This window comes from Rhinoraja longicauda, chromosome 5 (genome assembly GCF_053455715.1).
Source record: "Rhinoraja longicauda isolate Sanriku21f chromosome 5, sRhiLon1.1, whole genome shotgun sequence".
NCBI lineage: Eukaryota > Metazoa > Chordata > Chondrichthyes > Rajiformes > Arhynchobatidae > Rhinoraja > Rhinoraja longicauda.
The window spans coordinates 26,499,106-26,520,911 of NC_135957.1; the positions used below are offsets into that span (position 1 = coordinate 26,499,106).

The 21,806-nt window shown below is 44.2% G+C and overlaps 1 protein-coding gene across 1 annotated transcript in view; it reads right to left on the reverse strand.

Annotated features, from left to right (window-relative positions):
- mlip (muscular LMNA-interacting protein) overlaps window positions 1–21,806 on the reverse strand; it is a 98,260-nt gene that overhangs the window by 25,676 nt on the left and 50,778 nt on the right. The window contains exons 8-13 of the mRNA XM_078400035.1: window positions 18,767–18,838; window positions 18,590–18,676; window positions 18,427–18,486; window positions 15,983–16,027; window positions 8,032–8,076; window positions 3,966–4,094 (exon numbers count right to left, since the gene is read on the reverse strand). Of these exons, the coding sequence (XP_078256161.1) occupies window positions 3,966–4,094; window positions 8,032–8,076; window positions 15,983–16,027; window positions 18,427–18,486; window positions 18,590–18,676; window positions 18,767–18,838 (438 nt within the window). The remainder of the gene's footprint in view (window positions 1–3,965; window positions 4,095–8,031; window positions 8,077–15,982; window positions 16,028–18,426; window positions 18,487–18,589; window positions 18,677–18,766; window positions 18,839–21,806) is intronic.

Here is a 21,806-nt window from a genome sequence, read left to right on the forward strand (position 1 = left end):
CTGGCATCCAATGTCTCTGGTTACACAGAGAGGCAGGAAATCTATAAAATCTTGAGGGGAAAAAAATAAATTGGATGGCCACAGACTCTTTCTTTCAGGATAGAGGGGTATAAAACTAGAGGGCATAAGTTTAAAGTTTAAGGGAAAAAATGTAAAAGTGACCTGAAGGGTTCCTTTCATTTAGTCTAAAATAGACATTTATCATGAAAAATGAACCTCATTTGTTGGGTGCTGTCCGGGTGGAGTTTGTACGCTGTCTCTGTGACTGTGTGGGTTTCCTCCAGGTGCTCCTGTTTCCTCCCACAACTCAAGGACATGTCAGTTGATGAATTGGCTCCTGAAAATTACCCCTTCATGTAGCCAATGGCAAAAAGGGACAAATGTAAGCTGATGGGCATGTTCGAAATGGAATAGGTGTTGCCACATATGAAGCGGGTGAACGGAATTAATGGTATTGCTGTCCTGGGCGCCAGCATAGACTCAATGAGTCAAATGGTAGTTATCTTGTGCACGTAATAGAAGAAGAATAGATTGTTCATTGTGAATCATACATCCCACTCCACCTCCGGGTGTATCACAAGGGTTGACAATAAGCCTTTGTGAAATGAAGCGAGCCAGTTAAACTGGCATTTTTAGCCTTTGGTTAAACTCAACAAGAGGAATTGTTTACCATGGATTTGTCAGCACAGAGCTGAAGGGGAAAGAAAGTGTGAAGCCGGTACTGTCTGACAGTGCTAAACTGGAGATGCGGACCTCCATGTTCAAGAACACCTTCTACCCAACAACCAACAGGCTCTTGAAGACTGCACAACACTAACCTCAACTATGCACTATGGATAGTCTTGGGTTTATTTTGCACATGTATTGGGATTATTAATTAATTGAATTAATGTTTATTACATATTATCTCTGCGTATTGTATTTCCAGGCTTGTTATGCTGCTACAAGTAAGAATTTGATTGTTCCATTTTTCGGTACACATGACAATAAAACGCTCTTGACTCTTGGCTCTTGCTTCAATGTAGTCATATTCAAGCACTGGGGAAGATGTTTCACTATGCTCTGAGTTACACACATTATTCCCTTTGTCGTGTATCTGTACACAGTGAATGGCACAATTGTAATCATGTATTGTCTTTCTGCTGACTGGTTAGCACGCAACAAAAGCTTTTCACTGTACCTCTGTGCACGTGACAATAAACTAAACCCAAAATCAATCTCAAATTCAAACCTGACACACAGAGGAAAATCCCCCTTTTCCATCTTTGATTGAAAATTCAACCACCACTTAATAAAAAAATGAAATATTCCATATCAACGTGCAATTGTCAAAGGACAAGGAAATTGAAATTTATCATCTGGCACAGCAGCATGTATTAGAGGTATGTGTTATTCCCGACCTTAATAATATTCATGCAGCAAAACTATGAGGGAACAACATAGGAAAGCTTAAGAAAGAATTATTAATAAGCATCTCACCTTAATGTATAGGGAGTGAAGGCTGCGAGAGAGGTTAGAGGTCATATAATAATTACATGGGGCAATGGGGGAGAAGCAAATGCGTGATCCAGAGGTTAGGCAAGTGACGGGTGAGAGAGATAGAGGAATGGAGTGGGATATGTCCTGTGAGCACAGCATGTTCCGGTACGTTTCATTGCACACAGTGGGATGTGGGACAGACGTTAGGATGGCAGAGAGTGGGAAGAGCCACTGTTGAAGGAAAATGGACAGTAAAACAAATGGAGGGACACTGCAAACAAAGAAAGTACACAGTTACATCCTGGAGCTGCGATTTCCACACAAAGTAATTTTACCAGGTCAAAAGCAAAGTGCGGATATTATTTAAAAATCAAATTTTAAGTTATTGTCTGGAATTAACATTGTGAAGAAAATTATAGTGCAGCACAAAGACTGTCAAGGTAATCCAATTTGGAAGGCAAATTGAAATGATAAACTGGACCACACTAAAGTGGTCTATTGTACATAAGTACATTGAATAGCACACACGGCACTGTACTGTATCAGAGTTCTTTGAAACATCAGAGGTTAAGGGGAGACCTACAGGTGAAATGATGAGAGGCATAGATAGGGTCGACAGTCAGAACCCTTTTCTCAGGGTGGAAATATCAAATATTGGCATAACTTTAAGACGAGAGGGGCAAAATATAAAGATGTGCCTGACAATTTGTTTTACAGAGGGTGGTGAGTGCCTGGAAAGTGCTGCCAGGGGTGGTGGTGGAGGCAGATATGATAGTTGCATTTAAGAGACTTTTGGATAGGCACATGGATATGCAAGGTATGGAGAAATATGGATTATGTGCAGGCAGATAGGAGTTGGGCTTGGTATCATATTCGGCACAGGCAGTGTGAACTGAAGGGTCTATTCCTGTGCTCTACTGTTCTATGTGCCAGAGCTGATTCAATTAACATCGTGTACATCCTAAGTGCCAAGGAGGTACCAGTGTAGACATTCACATGCATCCTTATTGTGCTTAATGATTATCAAAGAGGCGTGCTCTTGTTTTCCCTCTCCAATCTCTCTTGCCGCCAGCAAGTTCCAGAGAGAAGTAGTTTTCCAAGAGGTTCATCTGGGAAAGCATTTGGCTGCAGCAAGTTTTCCATCCTAAGAATGAGGAAACATTCGTACGTGCATTTTATATCGGGACTGGTCTTTAGAAAGCACTACTTGCTGCCAAGTAACTCACTTGGAAATGCCTCAATCCTTTAATAATGTATAGGTAATTTGGAGAAGTTATAGAACGACAAATGATCCTGACAAATTTGAAGTGTTACATTTTGTATTCCACTTGTCGCCTTTTGGGTGTACAAGTTTTTTTGTCACAAGGATATTCTCAAAGAGCATAAGCCTGCACAGAAGAGACTACCGTGAATGTTGAATAAAAACTACCGGAGTCATTTTATATTCAGCACAGAGCCATTGTGCAAAGCTATCATTACACATTCTAATTTTCGACCACAGCATTTCTTTAATTCCATCACCAATTAAATTGAGTCGCACTATCCATTCAGAAGCACATTCCTTGAAGTGTTTTTGGCAATGCAGTTTTGTGCTGAGTTTCTAAACCACCAAGAACATAATTAGCACAATTACAGGTTTGCAATTGCTAAATTGCAGATGTACTGAAAGTGCTTCTATGTCTGCTTTGAGATTATGACAGTTTAGCGGCAAGAATTGGTTCTATAGCTCCCGTTGCCTGCAGAAGGCATCCTGCATCCTAAAGGACCCATCTCACCCCGCCCATCACTTGTTTGCCCTCCTGCCCTCAGGAAAGCGCTACAGGTCCATCAAAGCGCACACCACAAGACTAACAAACAGTTTCTACCCTAAGGCCATCACCACACTGAACTCTGCACTGAAAGCACCCCCCCATAGACAATATGTATACTGTACAATACCTACCTCTGTGCAATACTGATATATTCATTTGTAATATTTATTTTTATAATACTATTCTGTGCAATATCTTATATTCTGACAAGGTGCAATATCTTATATTCTGATAAGGGTGCATACGTAGGCATAATGTGTAAGCGTGTGTGAATTTGTGTGCGTGTCAGTGTGTGCATGTGAGTGTATGAATAGCTTTTATTTTCCTCACTCTTTTACTCTTATTTTATTTTATTTTTTGCAGTGCGCCTGAATTTCGTTGTGTGCACAATGACAATAAAGAAATTTGATTTGATTTGATTGATTTGAAAAGGGCAATGTAATAACCCAGTTGAATACGTTCCAAAGTACTACTGCTGAGTAAATAACTCCGTCAACCTTGTAATCCATATTACCGCCTGGCTCCAACCAGATTAAATTACTTTAGCAGAAGTATATGTGGCGGGAAGTGGAAAGCAGGCGAACTTCCATCAGTATTTTACATCTTCAAATGGCAAATCAGTTGATGATGGTTCTATGCAGCGAGTGTTAATCTCGGCTTTTATAAGACACTTACCTCTTTGAATTCAGTGTCATCAATTTCATCGGTATGTTGCGTGAAACGATTGGGGCATTTGACTTCCTTCTTGGGCACTGCAGGTCGCTTCTGCATTACACCAACCGGACGAATTACACCAGGTCTCGTCTAGATTTAAAGATGAATAAAAACACAACACTAAAGTGTAATTGAAAGTGGTAATAATTACCCGAATAACCACTGTGGTCTCATATTTGAATTATTAAGACATTTATTAGTAGCACAGTAGTAGAGTGAAAGACCCAGGTTCGAACCTGACTACAGGTGCTGGCTGTACAGAGTTTGCATGTTCTCCCTGTGACTGCATGGGTTTTCTCCAGGTTCTCCCACATCCTAAAGACGTGCAGGTTTATAGGTTGATTGACTTTTGTAGAATTGTCCCTCGTGTATAGGATAGAACCAGTGTATGGGGGATTGTTGGTCTGCATGGACTCAGTGGACCAAAGAGCCTGTTTCCACTCCGTACCTCTTAAAGTCAACTAAACTAAAGTATTATTCCATTTTAACAGAGGCTTCAAAGACACCTTGGGAAAAAAATCCCAATTGTATACAAAGGTTGTTCAGATAAATCTACTTCCTAGATCTACAGGACATTTCCAAGACAAAGGACAACAGGATCAAGCTAAACTATTAAACAAGAGATCAAAACTCAAGGGATTTTCTGTGCCTTTGGATAGTTTACTCAATGTAAAATGCAGCAAATCTTTCATAAGTTTAAACTTTAATGGTGATGTCAGGGTAACAGACATGGGCAAATATAATTGGTTAAATGTATGGTGATATGTAAAAAACGTCCCATGCACATCTATGTAAAAAAACTTCTCATGCATATCTCCTTTAAACTTTGTCCCTCTCATGTAAAGTTATGCTCTCTAGTCTTTGATATTTACACCCTGGGGAAAAAGGTTCTGACTGTACACCCTATCTATGTCGCTTGTGATTTAATACATTTCTCTCAGTTTCCCCTCAGCCTCCAGCGCTCCAGGGAAAACAAACCAACTTTGTCCAAGCTCTTAACTGATAGAGCTGCTACCTCACAGCACCTGAGACCTGGATCCATCCTGACCTCAGCTGTTGTCTGCGTGCAGTTTGCATGTTCTCCCTGTGACCATGTAGATTTTCTCCGGTTTCCTCCACAAAGGCCAGTGGCTTTGTAGGTTAATTGGCTGCTCTAAATTGCCCCTGGTGTGTAGGAAGTGGAAGAGATTCATTTTAATTTGATATATTCTTGTGATTTAGAAGGAAGCCAACTGTTCATTTGAAAGCAGGCAACACCAGACTCAGGAACAACTTCTTCCCCTTTGTTATCAGGCTTCCATAAGCTAGATACTATCCGATTCACCTCTACCCCATAGTGGACATTGGACTTTGTCTATTGAATGGTTATGATACAAGGCTGAGAACTATATTCTGTACTCTGTATCATACTTTTACTCTATCTATTGGATGAGCTTGACTTGATTCTATGTATGGTGTTTCTGATCCATTTAGATATCAGGCAAAATAAAGCTTTTCATTGTACCTCAGTACAGGTGGCAATAATAAAGCTAAACCTATTCAGTCAGTGGCAGCACACAGACCACTCTAATTCCCTCACTAACGTACCATGTACCCAATTCTACACACTTTCAACCAAAACACAAGGTATCGGAGAAACTCAGCATCTTTGGAAGGAATGGACCAATGATGTTTCAGGTCGAGACCCTTCTTCAGACATATCAATTCTAACACTCACCTGTACACGAGGAGTAATTAACCCACCAACTCAAAGATCTTTGGGATTGGGAGAAAACCAAAGCACCTGGAGGAAACTCACAGAGTCACAGGTAGAAGGTATAAACTCCACACAGACAGTGCCAGGGATTAGGTTTGGACCTTAGTTCAAGGAAGTGTAAAGCAGCAGATCGATTAGCTGTGCCACTGTCTGTGCCACCCATTGTTCTAACAGGAGGACATTCCCATGTGTGGAGGAAGCCCAGTAAGGTTCCTGTTACCAGGAGATAAAGAGAAGCACACCGTGAGGAGAAAAACTGGCAAGTGCAGCAATCCAATACACAACATAAACCTTACAGGGGCAGTTGTGTCTGACAGCAAAACCCTACAGTCTCACAGCAAAAGTTCACACCATGTGAATGGTTTGAAATGGAGGCAGGAGGCTTCTACCTGTTGGCGCCAATATGTGGCAACGCTTGCGTATTGCCTGGGTTAGGTCTGCTGTGTGATTTTACTGAGTTGTGGGCAAAACAAAGCATTTCACTGGACCAAGGTACATGTGACAATAAAGTATCATTAAGTTATTGAATCATTGAATCTTGTGACACCAGAACATTTGGCCCTACCCACCACTAAATTGAGACGACATTCACTATTGTCCAAATTTTTCTAGGAAGAGTTAGGTAGGGGAATGACTAAAGAGAAGTCAACAGACACTGGCATCATCCATGTAACTGCTGCTGGCATAGGGTGAGGTAAGAACTTTAATTTAGTTTCAGTTTAGAGATACAGCATGGAAACAGGACCTACGGCCCACCAAGTCCACGCTGACTGTCGATCACCCGTTCACACGCTAGTTATCCTACTTTCTTATCCACTCCCTAAACACTAGGTACAGTTTTACAGAGGCCAACCGACCCACAAACCCACATGATGTTGGGAAGTGAGAGGAAAGCAGACAACTAAAGGAAACCCACGCGGTCAGAGGGAAGAATGTTCAAACTCCGCACAGATAGTGCCCAAAGTCAAGAGCAAATCCAGGTCTCTGGTGCCACCTCTGCCACTGTGCCACCCAAAACGAGATTTCAGCTGAGAAAGTTGTGGTAAGATTCAATATTCCAAATACACCATGGTTAAAACATGGAAAATCTAACCAGAAGCTTCCACAGTCAAAGCTAAACCATTTGTGCTTCACAACTTTATACACAGTAAGACAAAACTGATGGAAGTCAAAAGACCATGATTGTGTAGCTTGGTTATCTGTTTCCTTTTGTCCCTTGTGCGACTCTTAAGAGTCTGAAAACTGTGACCTCCAGGGCTCAGGAACAGCATCTTCCCAACAATAATCAGACTCTTGAACACTACAAACACCAAATAAATTATGAAACACAAACTCTCTTGGTTGAACTAGGGACTACGGGCTTGGTTTTGCACTAATATTGTCTTTTGTTTTAATGTATTGAACTTTCTTTTGTGTATTGTGCTATCTTTGAGTACAATGTTTGAGTATTTTGTTTACTTTGAGACATGTTCAGCTGCTACAGATAAGAATTTCATTGATCCTCGTCCAGTACATATGATAATTAAACACTCTTGATTCTTGGCTCATAACATGTCCATCTTGACCTGCTGGTAGCTCTTCCAGCTGTGTTTCTAACATTCTTTTGGCTCAGTACTTTAGTCTATCTTCTCACTCTCTAACTGCTCCCAATGACCAAATATCTTTGTTTACAGCTCAGCACTATGGCCTCTCTGGTTTCACCCCATCAGAAATACCCAGCAGTTTAACAAGCTTTTTCCTTCCCCCTCGGTAAACGCTGTCTCTCTTCCCACAGATGATGCCTGACCTGCTGAGTATATCCAAGAAAAAACTGGCCATTGATATACATTAGGAACTGCACCTGCTAATAATAACTGATGATTCATTGAAAGATACAACATGGAAACAGGCCTTTGGCCCACCGAGTCCACACCGACCATCAATCACCCATTCTCACTAGTTCTATGTTATCTCACTTTCTCATCCACTTCCTACACAGCAGAGGTAATTTACTGAGGCCAATTAACCTACAAACCCTCACATATTTGTGATGTGGGAGGAAACCGGGGCACCTGGCGGAAATCCACGTGGTCCCAGGGAGAAAATGCAAACTCCACACAGACCCCACCCGAGATCAGGATCAAACCCAGGTCAGGCACTGTGAGGCAGCAGCTCTATCCATTATGCCACTGTGCTGCCCGAATGATTCTTCAATATCACTCAGAGCTTCGCACCCATATAGACCACAGTTAGACATAAGCTGGCAGCTTCAGCATCTCTGGAGATACTTACAGCTCTATTCTCTGTGGACTCGTATGATGGCAGATGGAGATTAGCCTGTAAAAGAAATATAAAAATACATAATGAAGCCATACTTATTTTAGAACACCAATCTGCACAGGACTAAAACAGGTATTGCTGAAGCAAATAACTTCAATAACATAAATCAAATAGTTGCTAGCATCACTTAGAAAGCAAATAACTTCAATAACATAAATCAAATAGTTGCTAGCAGCACTTAGAAAGTGTTGCAATGTAGAAATAGGCGGCACAGTGGCAGAACTAAAAGAGCCACTACCTCACAGCGCCAGAGATCCAGGTTCAATCCTGACCTCAGGTGCTGGCTGTGTGCAATTTAGCATGTTTTCCTTAAGAACGTGTGGGTTCCCTCCAGATTTATCACCCACACCACAAAGAGGCAAGTGTTTAAGAACTCGTGGGTAATTAGAAGGGGCCATGCTGTTCTAATGTTCTATATTAATCATGTCTGGGGCTTAAAAACATGCTAAAATGAAGGGACCATCTGGATTACCCTACATGTAAGATTCCATCTCACAATTACTGAATATTTAATGTGCATTTAAGGGGCTTTTAGACAGGCACTCGTTTATACAGGAAATGGAGGGATATGGATCATTTGTGGACTGATGAGGTTAGTTTATCTTGGCATTGTATTCGGCATAGATGTGATGCCAAAGGGGCAGTGAGAATTTGCTGCTGTAAGTTACCCTGGTGTGGAGGTGAATGGTGGAACCTGGGAATGTGAGGAAAATAAAATGGGATTAATGTAGGATGTGTAAATGGGTGGTCGATGATCCACATGGGCTCTGTCGGCCAAAGGACCTACCTCTCTAGGACTATACTCCTGCATTAATCATAGATTAATACTCTGCAGCAAAAGGGTGCACCATTTTAATTTTAATTGAACAAATTCTTATGTCAATGTCGGGGCAATCTTGTCGAGTGTATGAATTGGCATCTTTCCTTTGCTATTTGCTTTGGTAAAGTTCAAAATCCCACCTTACGTATATTTATGTCTCTATTTAACTAACAAAATCTCAATTCATATATAATGATTGCACTTACCCGAAATAAGGACTGTAGTTTGCACCCAAGGCCCTGGGAATAAGTCCTCTCTCCCATTATTAAATCAAAAGAAATCTCTACCTGCCCACTGCATCCAACAAGCACTGCCACAACGAGGTGTTATTCGGCTGGTTTACAGTTCAGGGTGTAAGCAGCCTTTTTGTTGGTAATTATATATGACCTAAAGATTCTGCTGATTAAAATCTGTGCTATCCCATGAAATTATCCATACCATAGTAAAATGGTTACACACTTGTAGATAAATGCAAATGATCTGTAACAACTCAGCTGCCCAGATGCATCCAACCCAATTCTCCCTCTCATAGGATGCATGTAATGTCTCCATTAAAGGTTATCAGACAAGTAACATTGTTCTTCCACCTACTGTCTTCCCCTTCCACCCTCTGGGTTCACAACTCACAATTCTTTTACCCTCATCTCACACCATTTGGCTTTTCATCTCTGGCCTTTGTCCAACCATTTGCCTATCAAAAACCTCCCTCACCAATGTCCACCTATAACTCACCAGGCTTTGTCCTGCCCTTCCTCTTTGGAGGCAAGAACAGGAAAGCAGTCTATTATCTGAATGGTGGCCGATTAGGAGAAGGGGAGATGCAACGAGACCTGGGTGTCGTGGTACACCAGTCATTGAAAGTAGGCATGCAGGTGCAGCAGACAGTGAAGAAAGCGGATGGTATGTTAGCATTCATAGCGAGGGGATTTGAGTATAGGAGCGGGGAGGTTCTGCTGCAGTTGTACAGGGCATTGGTGAGACCACATCTGGAGTATTGCGTACAGCTTTGGTCTCCTAATCTGAGGAAAGACATTCTTGCCATAGAGGGAGTACAGAGAAGGTTCACCAGATTGATTCCTGGGATGGCATATGAAGAAAGACTGGATAGACTTGGCTTGTACTCGCTGGAATTTAGAAGATTGAGGGGGGATCTTATAGAAACTTACAGGGGTTGGACAGGCTAGATGCAGGAAGATTGTTCCCGTTATTGGGGAAGTCCAGAACAAGGGGTCACAGTTTAAGGGTAAGGGGGAAGTCTTTTAGGACCGAGATGAGAACGTTTTTTTTCACACAGAGAGTGGTGAATCTGTGGAATTCTTTGCCACAGAACGTAGTTGAGGCCAGTTCATTGGCTATATTTAAGAGGGAGTTAGATGTGGCCCTTGTGGCTAAAGGGATCAGGGGGTATGGAGAGAAGGCAGGTACGGGATACTGAGTTGGATGATCAGCCATGATCATATTGAATGGCGGTGCAGGCTCGAAGGGCCGAATGGCCTACTCCTGCACCTATTTTCTATGTTTCTATGTTTCTCTTCCAGCTTTCTTCCACCTCACCCCCCCCCCCCCCCCACCACAATCTATCTGAAGAAGGGTCCCGACCCAAAACGTCACCTATCCACATTCTCCAGACATGTTGCCTGGCCCGCTGAGTTACTTCACCACTTTGTGTCTTTTTTTGAGCATTGTTCTCCAGATAGACACCATTTAATCCTCAAACAAGTCAATTAACTAAAACAAATATGAAGGGTTGTTCACCTAATTTGCAATTTCTCATCTAACAGTGTGGCCCGTTATTGGAGTCAAATTGATCACAGCAAAATGTCATAAACAGCAATTAGTTTCTGGTTTTAGATGATATCCTGTCTCTTTGAAGTACAAATTGCATGGTTTGTAATTTGCAGCTAAGACTAAAATTAGTGGCATAGTGGATTGTGATGAAGGTTATTGAAGTTAACAATGGGATTAAAAGTACCATTAGCAAATTTGCAGATGATACTAAGTTGGGGGGTAGTGTGAATTGTGAGGAAGATGCAATAAGGCTGCAGGGTGACCTGGACAGGTTGTGTGAGTGGGCGGATACATGGCAGATGCAGTTTAATGTAGATAAGTGTGAGGTTATTCACTTTGGAAGTAAGAATAGAAAGGCAGATTATTATCTGAATGGTGTCAAGTTAGGAGGAGGGGGAGTTCAACGAGATCTGGGTGTCCTAGTGCATCAGTCAATGAAAGGAAGCATGCAGGTTCAGCAGGCAGTGAAGAAAGCCAATGGAATGTTGGCCTTCGTAACAAGAGGAGTTGAGTATAGGAGCAAAGAGGTCCTTCTACAGTTGTACCGGGCCCTGGTGAGACCGCACCTGGAGTACTGTGTGCAGTTTTGGTCTCCAAATTTGAGGAAGGATATTCTTGCTATGGAGGGCGTGCAGCGTAGGTTCACTAGATTAATTCCCGGAATGGCGGGACTGTCGTATGTTGAAAGGCTGGAGCGATTGGGCTTGTATACACTGGAATTTAGAAGGATGAGGGGGGATCTTATTGAAACATATAAGATAATTAGGGGATTGGACACATTAGAGGCAGATAACATGTTCCCAATGTTGGGGGAGTCCAGAACAAGGGGCCACAGTTTGAGAATAAGGGGTAGGCCATTTAGAACGGAGATGAGGATGAACTTTTTCAGTCAGAGGGTGGTGAAGGTGTGGAATTCTCTGCCTCAGAAGGCAGTGGAGGCCAGTTCGTTGGATGCTTTCAAGAGAGAGCTGGATAGAGCTCTTAAGGATAGCGGAGTGAGGGGGTATGGGGAGAAGGCAGGAACGGGGTACTGATTGATAGTGATCAGCCATGATCGCATTGAATGGCGGTGCTGGCTCGAAGGGCTGAATGGCCTACTCCTGCACCTATTGTCTATTGTCTATTGTCTATTGATCAACTGAGGCAATGGGCCATTGCAGTTGGAGTTTAATTCAGATACATTGAGATGCTGCATTTTGGCAAGGCGAACCAGGGCAGGGCTTGCACAGTAAAGGGAGGGGCCTGGGCTGTGTCGTAGAACATAGTGACTAAGGGGTGCAGCAACCTGGTTTCATGAAAGTGATGACACAAAGTTGGTGAAGAAGGCTTTTGTCACACTTGAGAACTGTTTATAATGCTGGCTGTCATTAAACTGGAAAAGGTACAAAAAAAGAATGTTACTGGGTCTGGAAGATTTGCGTTATTGAGAATAGGTTGGGTGAAGTAGCTGACGGGTGAACTTAGAGGTTTAAAAAATCATGAGAGGCATGTAAATAATGAAAACCCATAGTCTTTTTCTGAGGGGAGTCTAAAACTAGAGAGGTTTAAGGTGAGAGGGGAAAGTTTTAAAAGGGACCTGAGGGAAACTGAAGGGTGTGTGTATGGGGCAAGCTGCCAGAGGAAGTTGTAGAGACAGGTACAATTACAACATTGCAAAGACTCTTAGACAGGTACAGGGTTGCAGGGGTTATGGGGAGAAGGCAGGAGAATGGGGTTAGGAGGGAAAGATAGATCGTGGAGTAGACTTGATGGGCCAAATGGCCTAATTCTGCTGCTATTACTTATGACCTTATGACATGAATGGTGAAGGTTTGGAGGGATAGAGGCCATGCACCGACAAGTAGGACAAGGTCGGAGGGACTTTGGTCCACATGGGCGGGTTGGGCCGAAGGGCCCGTTTCCATGCTGTGTAGCTCTATGACACTATGACTCTCTCTATACTGTGGTAATCTTTCTGTCCACTTGGGGAGGTAAGGCCGGGCTTAAACAGAACATCTTGTTGGATGTCTGTCTGCGGCAATCCATCAGTACTGCAGCAGGCAATCAACTTCAATTCTTTTGTTGCAATCCCTGGAGTAGGATGTGAAGAGTGCGTTGTGAAGAATGTTAATCCTTTGCAAGCATTGATGCTAACTGTCTCGAAAAACCTTCTGTCATTACATTGCCATTTGCAATTCTTTTTTAAGTTTCCAATTCTCTTTCTACATCAATGTTTGTTGATTTGCATTCCATTTATTCAATCCACACTAGATTAGCAGGAAATGAGCACTCAGTAAAAGCTGTAAATAAAAGATCATTATCCATTTGGGGACATTTGTTCTTTATAAGGGAGGCACAGTGGCACAGCTGGTACAACTGCTGCTTCACGGAGCCCGAGACTCAGGTTCAATCCTAATGTTGGGTGCTGCCTGTGTGGAGTTTGCACGTTCTCCTTGTGACTGTGGGTTTCCTCCAGGTGTTCTACTTTCATCTCACATCCCAAAGACGTGTGGGTTTTTAGGTTAAATGTAAATCTGCCCCTATTTTCCAGGGTGTAAATGTCAAGTATTAGAGGGCATAGCTTTCAGGTGAAAGAGGTAAAGTTTACAGGAGATATGCAACACAAGTTTTTGTCACAGAGGATGGTGGGTGCCTGGAACATGCTGCCATGGGTGTTGGAGGAAGCAGATACAATAGTGATGTTTAAGAGGCTTTGAGAAAGGCACATGGATATGCAGGAGATGGAGGATATGGATCACATACAGACAGATGAGATTAGTTTAACTTGGCTTTATTCACAAAATGCTGGAGTAACTCAGCAGGTCAGGCAGCATCTCGGGAGAGAAGGAATGGGTGACGTTTCGGGTCGAGACCCTTCTTCAGACTGATGTCGGGGGTGGGACAAAGGAAGGATATAGGTGGAGACAGGAAGATAGAGGGAGATCTGGGAAGGAGGAGGGGAAGGGAGGGACAGAGGAGCTATCTGAAGTTGGAGAAGTCAACGTTCATACCACCGGGCCGCAAACTGCCCAGGCGAAATATGAGGTGCTGCTCCTCCAATTTCCGGCGGGCCTCACTATGGCACTGGAGGAGGCCCATGACAGAGAGGTCAGACTGGGAATGGGAGGGGGAGTTGAAGTGCTGGGCCACCGGGAGATCAGTGGCGTTAATGCGGACCGAGCGCAGGTGTTCAGCGAAGCGATCGCCGAGCCTGCGCTTGGTTTCGCCGATATAGATGAGTTGACATCTAGAGCAGCGGATGCAATAGATGAGGTTGGAGGAGGTGCAGGTGAACCTCTGTCTCACCTGGAAAGAATGTTTGGGTCCTTTGATGGAGTTGAGGGGGGAGGTAAAGGGACAGGTGTTGCATCTCGTGCGGTTGCAAGGGAAAGTGCCCGGGGTTAGGGTGGTTTGGGTAGGAAGGGACGAGTGGACCAGGGAGTTGCGGAGGGAACGGTCTCTGCGGAATGCAGAGAGGGGAGGGGATGGGAAGATATGGCCAGTGGTGGGGTCCTGTTGTAGGTGACGGAAATGTTGGTGGATGATATGTTGGATCCGCTGGCTGGTGGGGTGGAAGGTGAGAACGAGGGGGATCCTGTCCTTGTTGCGAGTGGGGGGATGGGGAGCAAGAGCGGAGCTGCGGGATGTAGAAGAGACCCTAGTGAGAGCCTCATCTATAATGGAGGAGGGGAAGCCCCGTTTTCTGAAAAACGAGGACATCTCGGAAGCCCTAGTCTGAAACACCTCATCCCGGGCACAGATGCGGCGTAGACGGAGGAATTGGGAGTAGGGGATAGACTTTTTGCAGGGGACCGGGTGGGAAGAAGTGTAGTCCAGATAGCTGTGCGAGTCGGTGGGCTTGTAATAAATGTCCGTCACTAATTTTTCTCCTGTGATGGAGATGGTGAGGTCCAGAAACGGGAGGGAGATGTCAGAGATAGTCCAGGTATATTTAAGGGCAGGATGGAAATTGGAGGTGAAGTGTATAAAGTCAGTGAGTTCTGCATGGGTGCAAGAGGTAGCACCAATGCAGTCGTCGATGTAGCGGAGGTAGAGTTCGGGGATGGGGCCAGTGTACGTCTGGAACAGGGATTGTTCGACGTACCCGACAAAGAGGCAGGCGTAGCTAGGGCCCATGCGAGTGCCCATAGCTACGCCTCTGGTTTGGAGGAAGTGGGAGGAGTCAAAGGAGAAGTTGTTGAGGGTAAGAACCAGCTCTGCTAGGCGGAGGAGAGTGTTGGTCGATGGGGATTGGCTGGTTCTACGGTCGAGGAAGAAACGGAGGGCTTCGAGACCATCCTTGTGGGGGATGGAAGTGTAGAGTGACTGTCCACTTAGTTTAACTTGGCATTGTGTTCAGAACAGTCGTTGTGGGCCGAGGAGCCTGTTCCTTTCTATGTTCTATATTCTAGAAATAGCACAGATGTAATTTATATTGTCACAAAAAGCTGGAGTATCAGCGGGACCAGCAGCATATCTGGAGAGAAAGAATAGGTGCTGTTTCGTGTCGAGATCTGTCTTCGACATTCCCGTAGGTTACACATTCAATGCAGATATTCATTTCCAAATTTACACAGAATCCCTTATTTGGAGGGGCGTCTCTCTCCACCACACCCTGCCCCCCATGTCCAGCAGCGGAAGGACCCTAGACTGTGGTCCTCCCCCACAGAGCCTTGGCGTTGGCTGCACCAAGCTTCAGTGCGTCCCTCAGCACGTACTCCTGCAGTCTGCAGCGGGCCAGTTGGCAACATTCCCCGACGGACAGCTCGCTCCGCTGGGAGGTCAGCAAAGCTCGGGCAGACCAAAGAGCGTCTTTCACCGAGTTGATGACCTTCCAGCGGCACTCGATGTAACTGCCTTCAGATGCTGCCTGACCCAGTTTTCTGTGTCTATCTTCAGTGTAAACCAGCATCTGCAGTTCCTTCCTACACATGTAATTTAGGGTGGCATGGTGGCGCATGGTTCTATCCCTATCCCATACGGGTGCTGGCTGTATGGAGTTTGTATGTTTTCCCCGTGACCGCGTGGGTTCTCTCCAAGATCTTTGGTATCCTCTCACACTCCAAAGACGTACAGGTATGTATGTTAATTGGCTTGGTATATATGTAAATTGTCCCTGGTATGTGTAGGATTGTGTTAATGTGCGAGGATCGCTGGTCGGTGCGGACACAGTGGGCCGAAGGACCTGTTTCTGTGCTGTATCTCTAAAACTAATCCACATTGACTCTATTCACAGCATGAAACATTCCACATTTCCTCTAACATTTTCAGGAAATTTGACACTTTCAACATACACCATATCAAAAAGAAACTCACATATTTGGTTTCTCTTCCAGCTGATTTTGGTGTAGGACTAATAGGCTGAAAAGGAAAAAAATATATAGAAGGGTTATTTTATGGATAAAATGGATGGTGAAGTTGGAGGTGACATTGAAGGGAATCTCTCAATTGTTGCTCTGTGACTTCAAAGTAGGTTTGAATATTCATTGCATAGGCCAAGAAAAATACTAAGGTTGGCAATTAATTTCTGAATCTTCAAAATGTGGAAGACCACATCATTCCTAACATTCATCATCTCACAAACATATTGACTAAAGTAGACACAAAATGCTGGAGTAACTCAGCAGGCCAGGCAGCATCTCTGGAGAAAAGGAATAGGGACTAGCTATGGACAAAAGGAATAGCTAGTCCATGTTCATTTTCTCCAGAGATGCTGCCTGACCTGCTGAGTTAATCCAGCATTTTGTGTCTATCTTGGGTGTAAACCAGCATCTGCAGTTCCATCTTAAACATATTGACAAATTCAGCTTCGGTTTAAAGTTTAGTTTTTTATTTGTAAGATGGGAAAGTTGTGCATTTGAAAAGCAATGTCATGGTGAAGTAACTTCCACCAAAACCAAAACGATACATTCAGACAGCAAAATGAATTGAGGCACGGTAGCGCAGCGGTAGAGTTGCTGCTTTACAGCGAATGCAGCGCCGGAGACTCAGGTTCGATCCTGACTACGGGTGCTGCACTGTAAGGAGTTTGTACGTTCTCCCCGTGACCTGCGTGGGTTTTCTCCGAGATCTTCGGTTTCCTCCCACACTCCAAAGACGTACAGGTATGTAGGTTAATTGGCTGGGTAAAATGTAAAAATTGTCCCTAGTGGGTGTAGGATAGTGTTAATGTGCGGGGATCGCTGGGCGGCACGGACTTGGAGGGCCGAAAAGGCCTGTTTCCGGCTGTATATATATGATATGATATGATGATATGATATGAAATCAGTAATTTATGTCCACAAGGATTGATATCAGATTGCTCAGGATGGCTTGTGGCTGCCTGTGTTGATATTTTAGATCACGACTTCAATAATCCATCGGTCATACAAGGCGAATAGATTTGATTTGGACCAGAAAATGGGTGCGTCCAAGAGCAGATCTGCGAGATAGTTGCTGACACTCAGGGGAAGAAAGTAATTGATGATCACCATGCCTGCTTCTCACATGCAGGGCATTGGGAACTCCAGTCCATAGTGAGTAGTAGATACAAGCTGAAAGAGCCAGCGATTGAAGGGCATTATTGTGATCGAGATGGTAATGCAAAATCATTACTTATTAATGCATTTTTTATTTTATTATTATTATTGTCATGTGCACTGAGTTATGGTGAAAAACGATGTTACAGAGTTTGAGTATTATCCAGTCGGAGAAAAGACTATACATGACTATGCATATACAATCAAGCTGTCCACAGTGTACAGATAAAGGATAACGGTTGCAACATTCAGTGCAACATTGAAGTCCAAAATAGTCCGATTAAAGATTGTTCAAAGTTTTCCTATGAGTCAGATGGGAGGTCAGGGCTGCGCTGTCTTTTGTACCACTTTCAAGAAGAAGTGTGATCTTAATGTAAAACGACTGTAAGAAATCATTTAGCGACTATTGGTCATTCAAAGGTTTTAACTTCGAAGAAGAAGCAAATAAACTTTTTGCTGGCACAAAAATAACACCAAATTAACGGAAGAATGAACAATTATTTCTAATGGCTCGTCATACCAGACCACAGGTCACAAGAACTCAATGACTCATAAACCAGTAGTTATATTTAGCAACCATAGAATTAAGATGAGTTAAGAATCAAGTTGTGAGTTTATCTGGAGCACTTGACATTACAGAGATAGGTCAGTGTGACTTAAACATTCGAGCAATCAGCACATGCAGTTGGTTGCTGCTCACAGATCACAGCGGAACTACTTTTAAAATCAGAGCCAGTTTTCTTCACTATTTTTCTCATGTTCGTAAGTGATAGGTGCAGGATTATGTCATTCGGCCCATCAAGTCTACTCTGCCATTCATTCGTGGCTGATCGATCTTCCCCTCTCAACCCCATTCTCCTGCCTTCTCCCCATACCCCCCGACACCCATACGATCGACGGACGAGGACGGACACATGGAAGTGAAGACGCCGTTGCCGAGGGAAGGTACAAAGGACCCGGTGTGGGGGACCGCCGCGCGGGAGGGCGGAAGAACAAAGGGGGAACTGGCGCGGGGGAGGGAATTTGTAACTTTGTAAGTGCTCTTTATGGGCGACTATTAGTATTCCTTGGGTATGCAAGCAAAGAATGTCACTGTGACTTGGCACATGTGACAATAAAGTATTCAACACAATTCAATCAATTTCAACCATCAAAAATCTCGAAGCAATGGTGCAGTAAATGGAAGCAGGGCTGCCGTGGGCTTAGCTAGGTTCTGCAGATCATGCGATATCACTCACGTACTTGGCGGCCTTCTGCATCCAACGACCTCTGTGGGGAATTGAGAGAAGAACGCGTGCAGCGCTGGATGGGATAGGAAGAAGCGGGAGGACCTAGTTAAAGAATCGTATGTATTTGGTGGGGAGAAAGGACAGTAAACGTTTGCTCAACTCAATTCATTCATTACCATTGGCAATGGATCCTCCAGTACTTTCTCAATCGTAGCATACAGTTCCTCGGACTGTTTCCTGAGAGTGCCAGGCTCAAAAAGGAACTGCATCAAGAGAAACAACATTATACACAATCACCTCACAAGCACTTAACATAAAACCAGTTATGGAATTAATGTGTCCATAATTCATACTTGTGACTGGGTTTTGTCTGATGTGTTTTGTGCTGCAGATTCCATCAAGTCACTGACTGCTTCATCGATGGCCTATTGAAAGGAAACATGACATCTTTACTAACAACACCCAGAGCAGCCACATGGATTTGATGGCCTAAACTGATCAACAAAACCGCTGCACTCCGATCATTTATTTATTTACAAACATAGAGTCATAAAGCATGGAAATGGACCCTTCTATCCATGCCGAACTAAATGTTCATACATGGTCACATTTGCACACGTTTGATCTAAATCCTTCTCAACCTATGCAACCTTTAACCCTCTTAACGTTTGTCCCTGCCTAAAATGTCTTTTAAATGTTGTTGCAGTACCTGCCACAACCACATCTTCTGGCAGCTCATTCCATATACCCGCAATCATCTGTGTGAAAGAATTGCCCCTCAGGTTCCTATTAAATCTTTCTCCTCTCACCTTAAACCTATACCCTCTCATTCTTTATTCTCCTACACTGGGAAAAAGAGTCTGTTCATCCACCCTTTATGACTTATGAGTCAGTGAAGATGCCTTGAGATGCCAGAGCTTGCTGCTTGTGCCACTTTTTTTTGGAGCCAATAGATCTGCTGGTGTGCCCTTGAGAACATTCCTCCAGTAGCGGGCCAGCACCGAGTGGATCGGTAAAGCTCTGCACTGGGCAAACCCTACCCGGTCATGCGGTTATGTCTCCCCCTGTCTGTAGCCAAGGAATTCCTCCTCCCCAGACTTAGTGAGTTTGCCGGGAGCTTGTTATATTTGTTTGCCATTCCGAACTCCTGCAGATCAACATCATCGATGAAACACGTTCCCCACCACTAAGTCTGGGACTCACCCTTCTGTCCACTGTCCTGGAGGCAAGTAATCAAAGGCTCTCCTTTTACTGTTAGACCTGCTGCCAAGGAGTCATGGTTCCAGCAGAGCCAAGGGCTTGTAGGTTGAGGCATGATCTACATCATGGGCATCACAGGTTGTTGGTAAAAGACCAAAGGCAAGTAGATCTCTTTGAAGGACACTGCTGAGCTCCAAGCCCTCACGTGAGTTGGATTTTAAATTGAAAGAAAGAGCATGGAAACAATGCTCTTTGGCCCACTGAGTCCACAAAAAACCATTGGTCATCCATTCACATTAGTCCTATCTTATCCCACTTTCACAGCCACTCCCTATACCTTATGGACAATTTTACAAACTAGGCGCAATTTTCAGAGGCCAATTATCCTACAACCCATACATCTTTGGGATGTGGGAGGAAATCAGAGCACCTAGAGAAAACTCAAAAGGACACAGGGGCAACATGCAAACTCACTTCAGGGTATTTAGTAGCTGGAGAACGTTTGCTCCCGCTGGCCTCCTGCTGTCCCAATTGTGAACCAGGAATGCAGGGGGTGGGCGTGAGGAGAGCAGGTCTTTGGAACATGATAGCAGGCTGGTCGAGCAAGGCTTGGCAGCTGGTGCTGGGAGTCAGTGTTCCACAGATAGTGTTCCAGGATTAGTCCAGACACATTATGCTGAACAGCTGAACTTCAGAGGTGAAAATCCAGTTTCTGAAGGAATTATACTGGCACAGTTCAGGTAGGTCACCCTGAGACTGAAGGTAATCTGGATTTAAACTGGAAAATGTGATCTGCACATCTGGAAAAGTCTAGATAGGCTGAACGGCCTTCTGTTACGCCCTCCGACATCGCCGTAGTGTCATAGAGTCATATCAAACATGTACAGGTTTGTAGGCTAATTGGTTTTGGTAAAAACAAATTGTAAAATTGTCCCTAGTGTGTCGGATAGTGCTAGTGCATGGGATCGCTGGTCAGCCCAGACCCGCTGGGCCAAAGGGCCTGTTGCCACCTCATATCTCTAAACTAAACTAACCTAAACTAAAAGCACAGAAACAAGCCCTTCAGTCCATCAAGTCCATGCCAACCTTGTTGCCCATTTACATTGATTACATTTGCCCACATTAACAGAGTATCCTTCTATGCCCTTGCCTATTTAAGTGTATGTTTCGATGCCTCTTAAACGTAGTGAGTGTGTCCAATTCCACCACCTTCTTCGGCAGCGAGTTCCAAATATCAACCAATCTCCAAAAACACGGTGGCGCTGCTAGTAGAGCTGCTGCCTTGCACAGTCAATGGCCCAGGTTCAATCCTGGCTTCGGGTGCTGTATGGAGTTTCCATGTTCTCCTGGGACAGGCAACATCTCTGGAGAGGAATGGGTGGCATTTCGGGTCGAGACGAAACGTCACCCATTTCTTCTCTCCAGAGATGCTGCCTGTCCCGCTGAGTTACTCCAGCATTTTGTGTCTACCTTCAATTTAAACCAGCATCTGCAGTTCTTTCCTGCACATTCCATGTTCTCCCTGTGCCCATGTGGGTTTCCCAACGTGCTCACATCCCAAAGATATACTCGTCAGTTGGTTAATTGGCAAAGAAGATGGTGGAATCGGACATTCAGTACGTTTAAGAGGCATTTAGACAGACACTTAAATAGACAAGGGCAAGGAAGGATTCTAAATTGTTCCCAGTACTTAGCTAAGAGTTAGAAACTAGGATAGTTGGTGAGAACAGCGGCGCAGCGGTAGAGTTGCTGCCTTACAGAGAATGCAGCGCCGGAGATCTGGGTTCGATCCCGACTACGTGTGCTGTCTGTACGGAGTTTGTACTTTCTCCCCGTGACCTGCGCGGGTTTTCTCCGAGATCTTCGGTTTCCTCCCACACTCCAAAGACGTACAGGTATGTAGGTTAATTGGCTTGGTAAATGTAAAAATTGTCCCTAGTGGGTGTAGGATAGTGTTAATGTGCGAGGATCGCTGGTCGGTGTGGACCCGGCGGGATGAAAGGGCCTGTGTCCGTGCTGTATCTCTAAACTAAACACAATATGGGGAGAAATAAATTGGGGTTAATATGGGATGAGTTTATCTAGTTGGTTGACAGTAGGCATGGACTTGGTAGGCCAAAGGCACTGTCTTGGTGCTGTATCACTCTACAACTTATGACTTCATCTTTTGAACTCCTTCCTCTCACTTTAAAC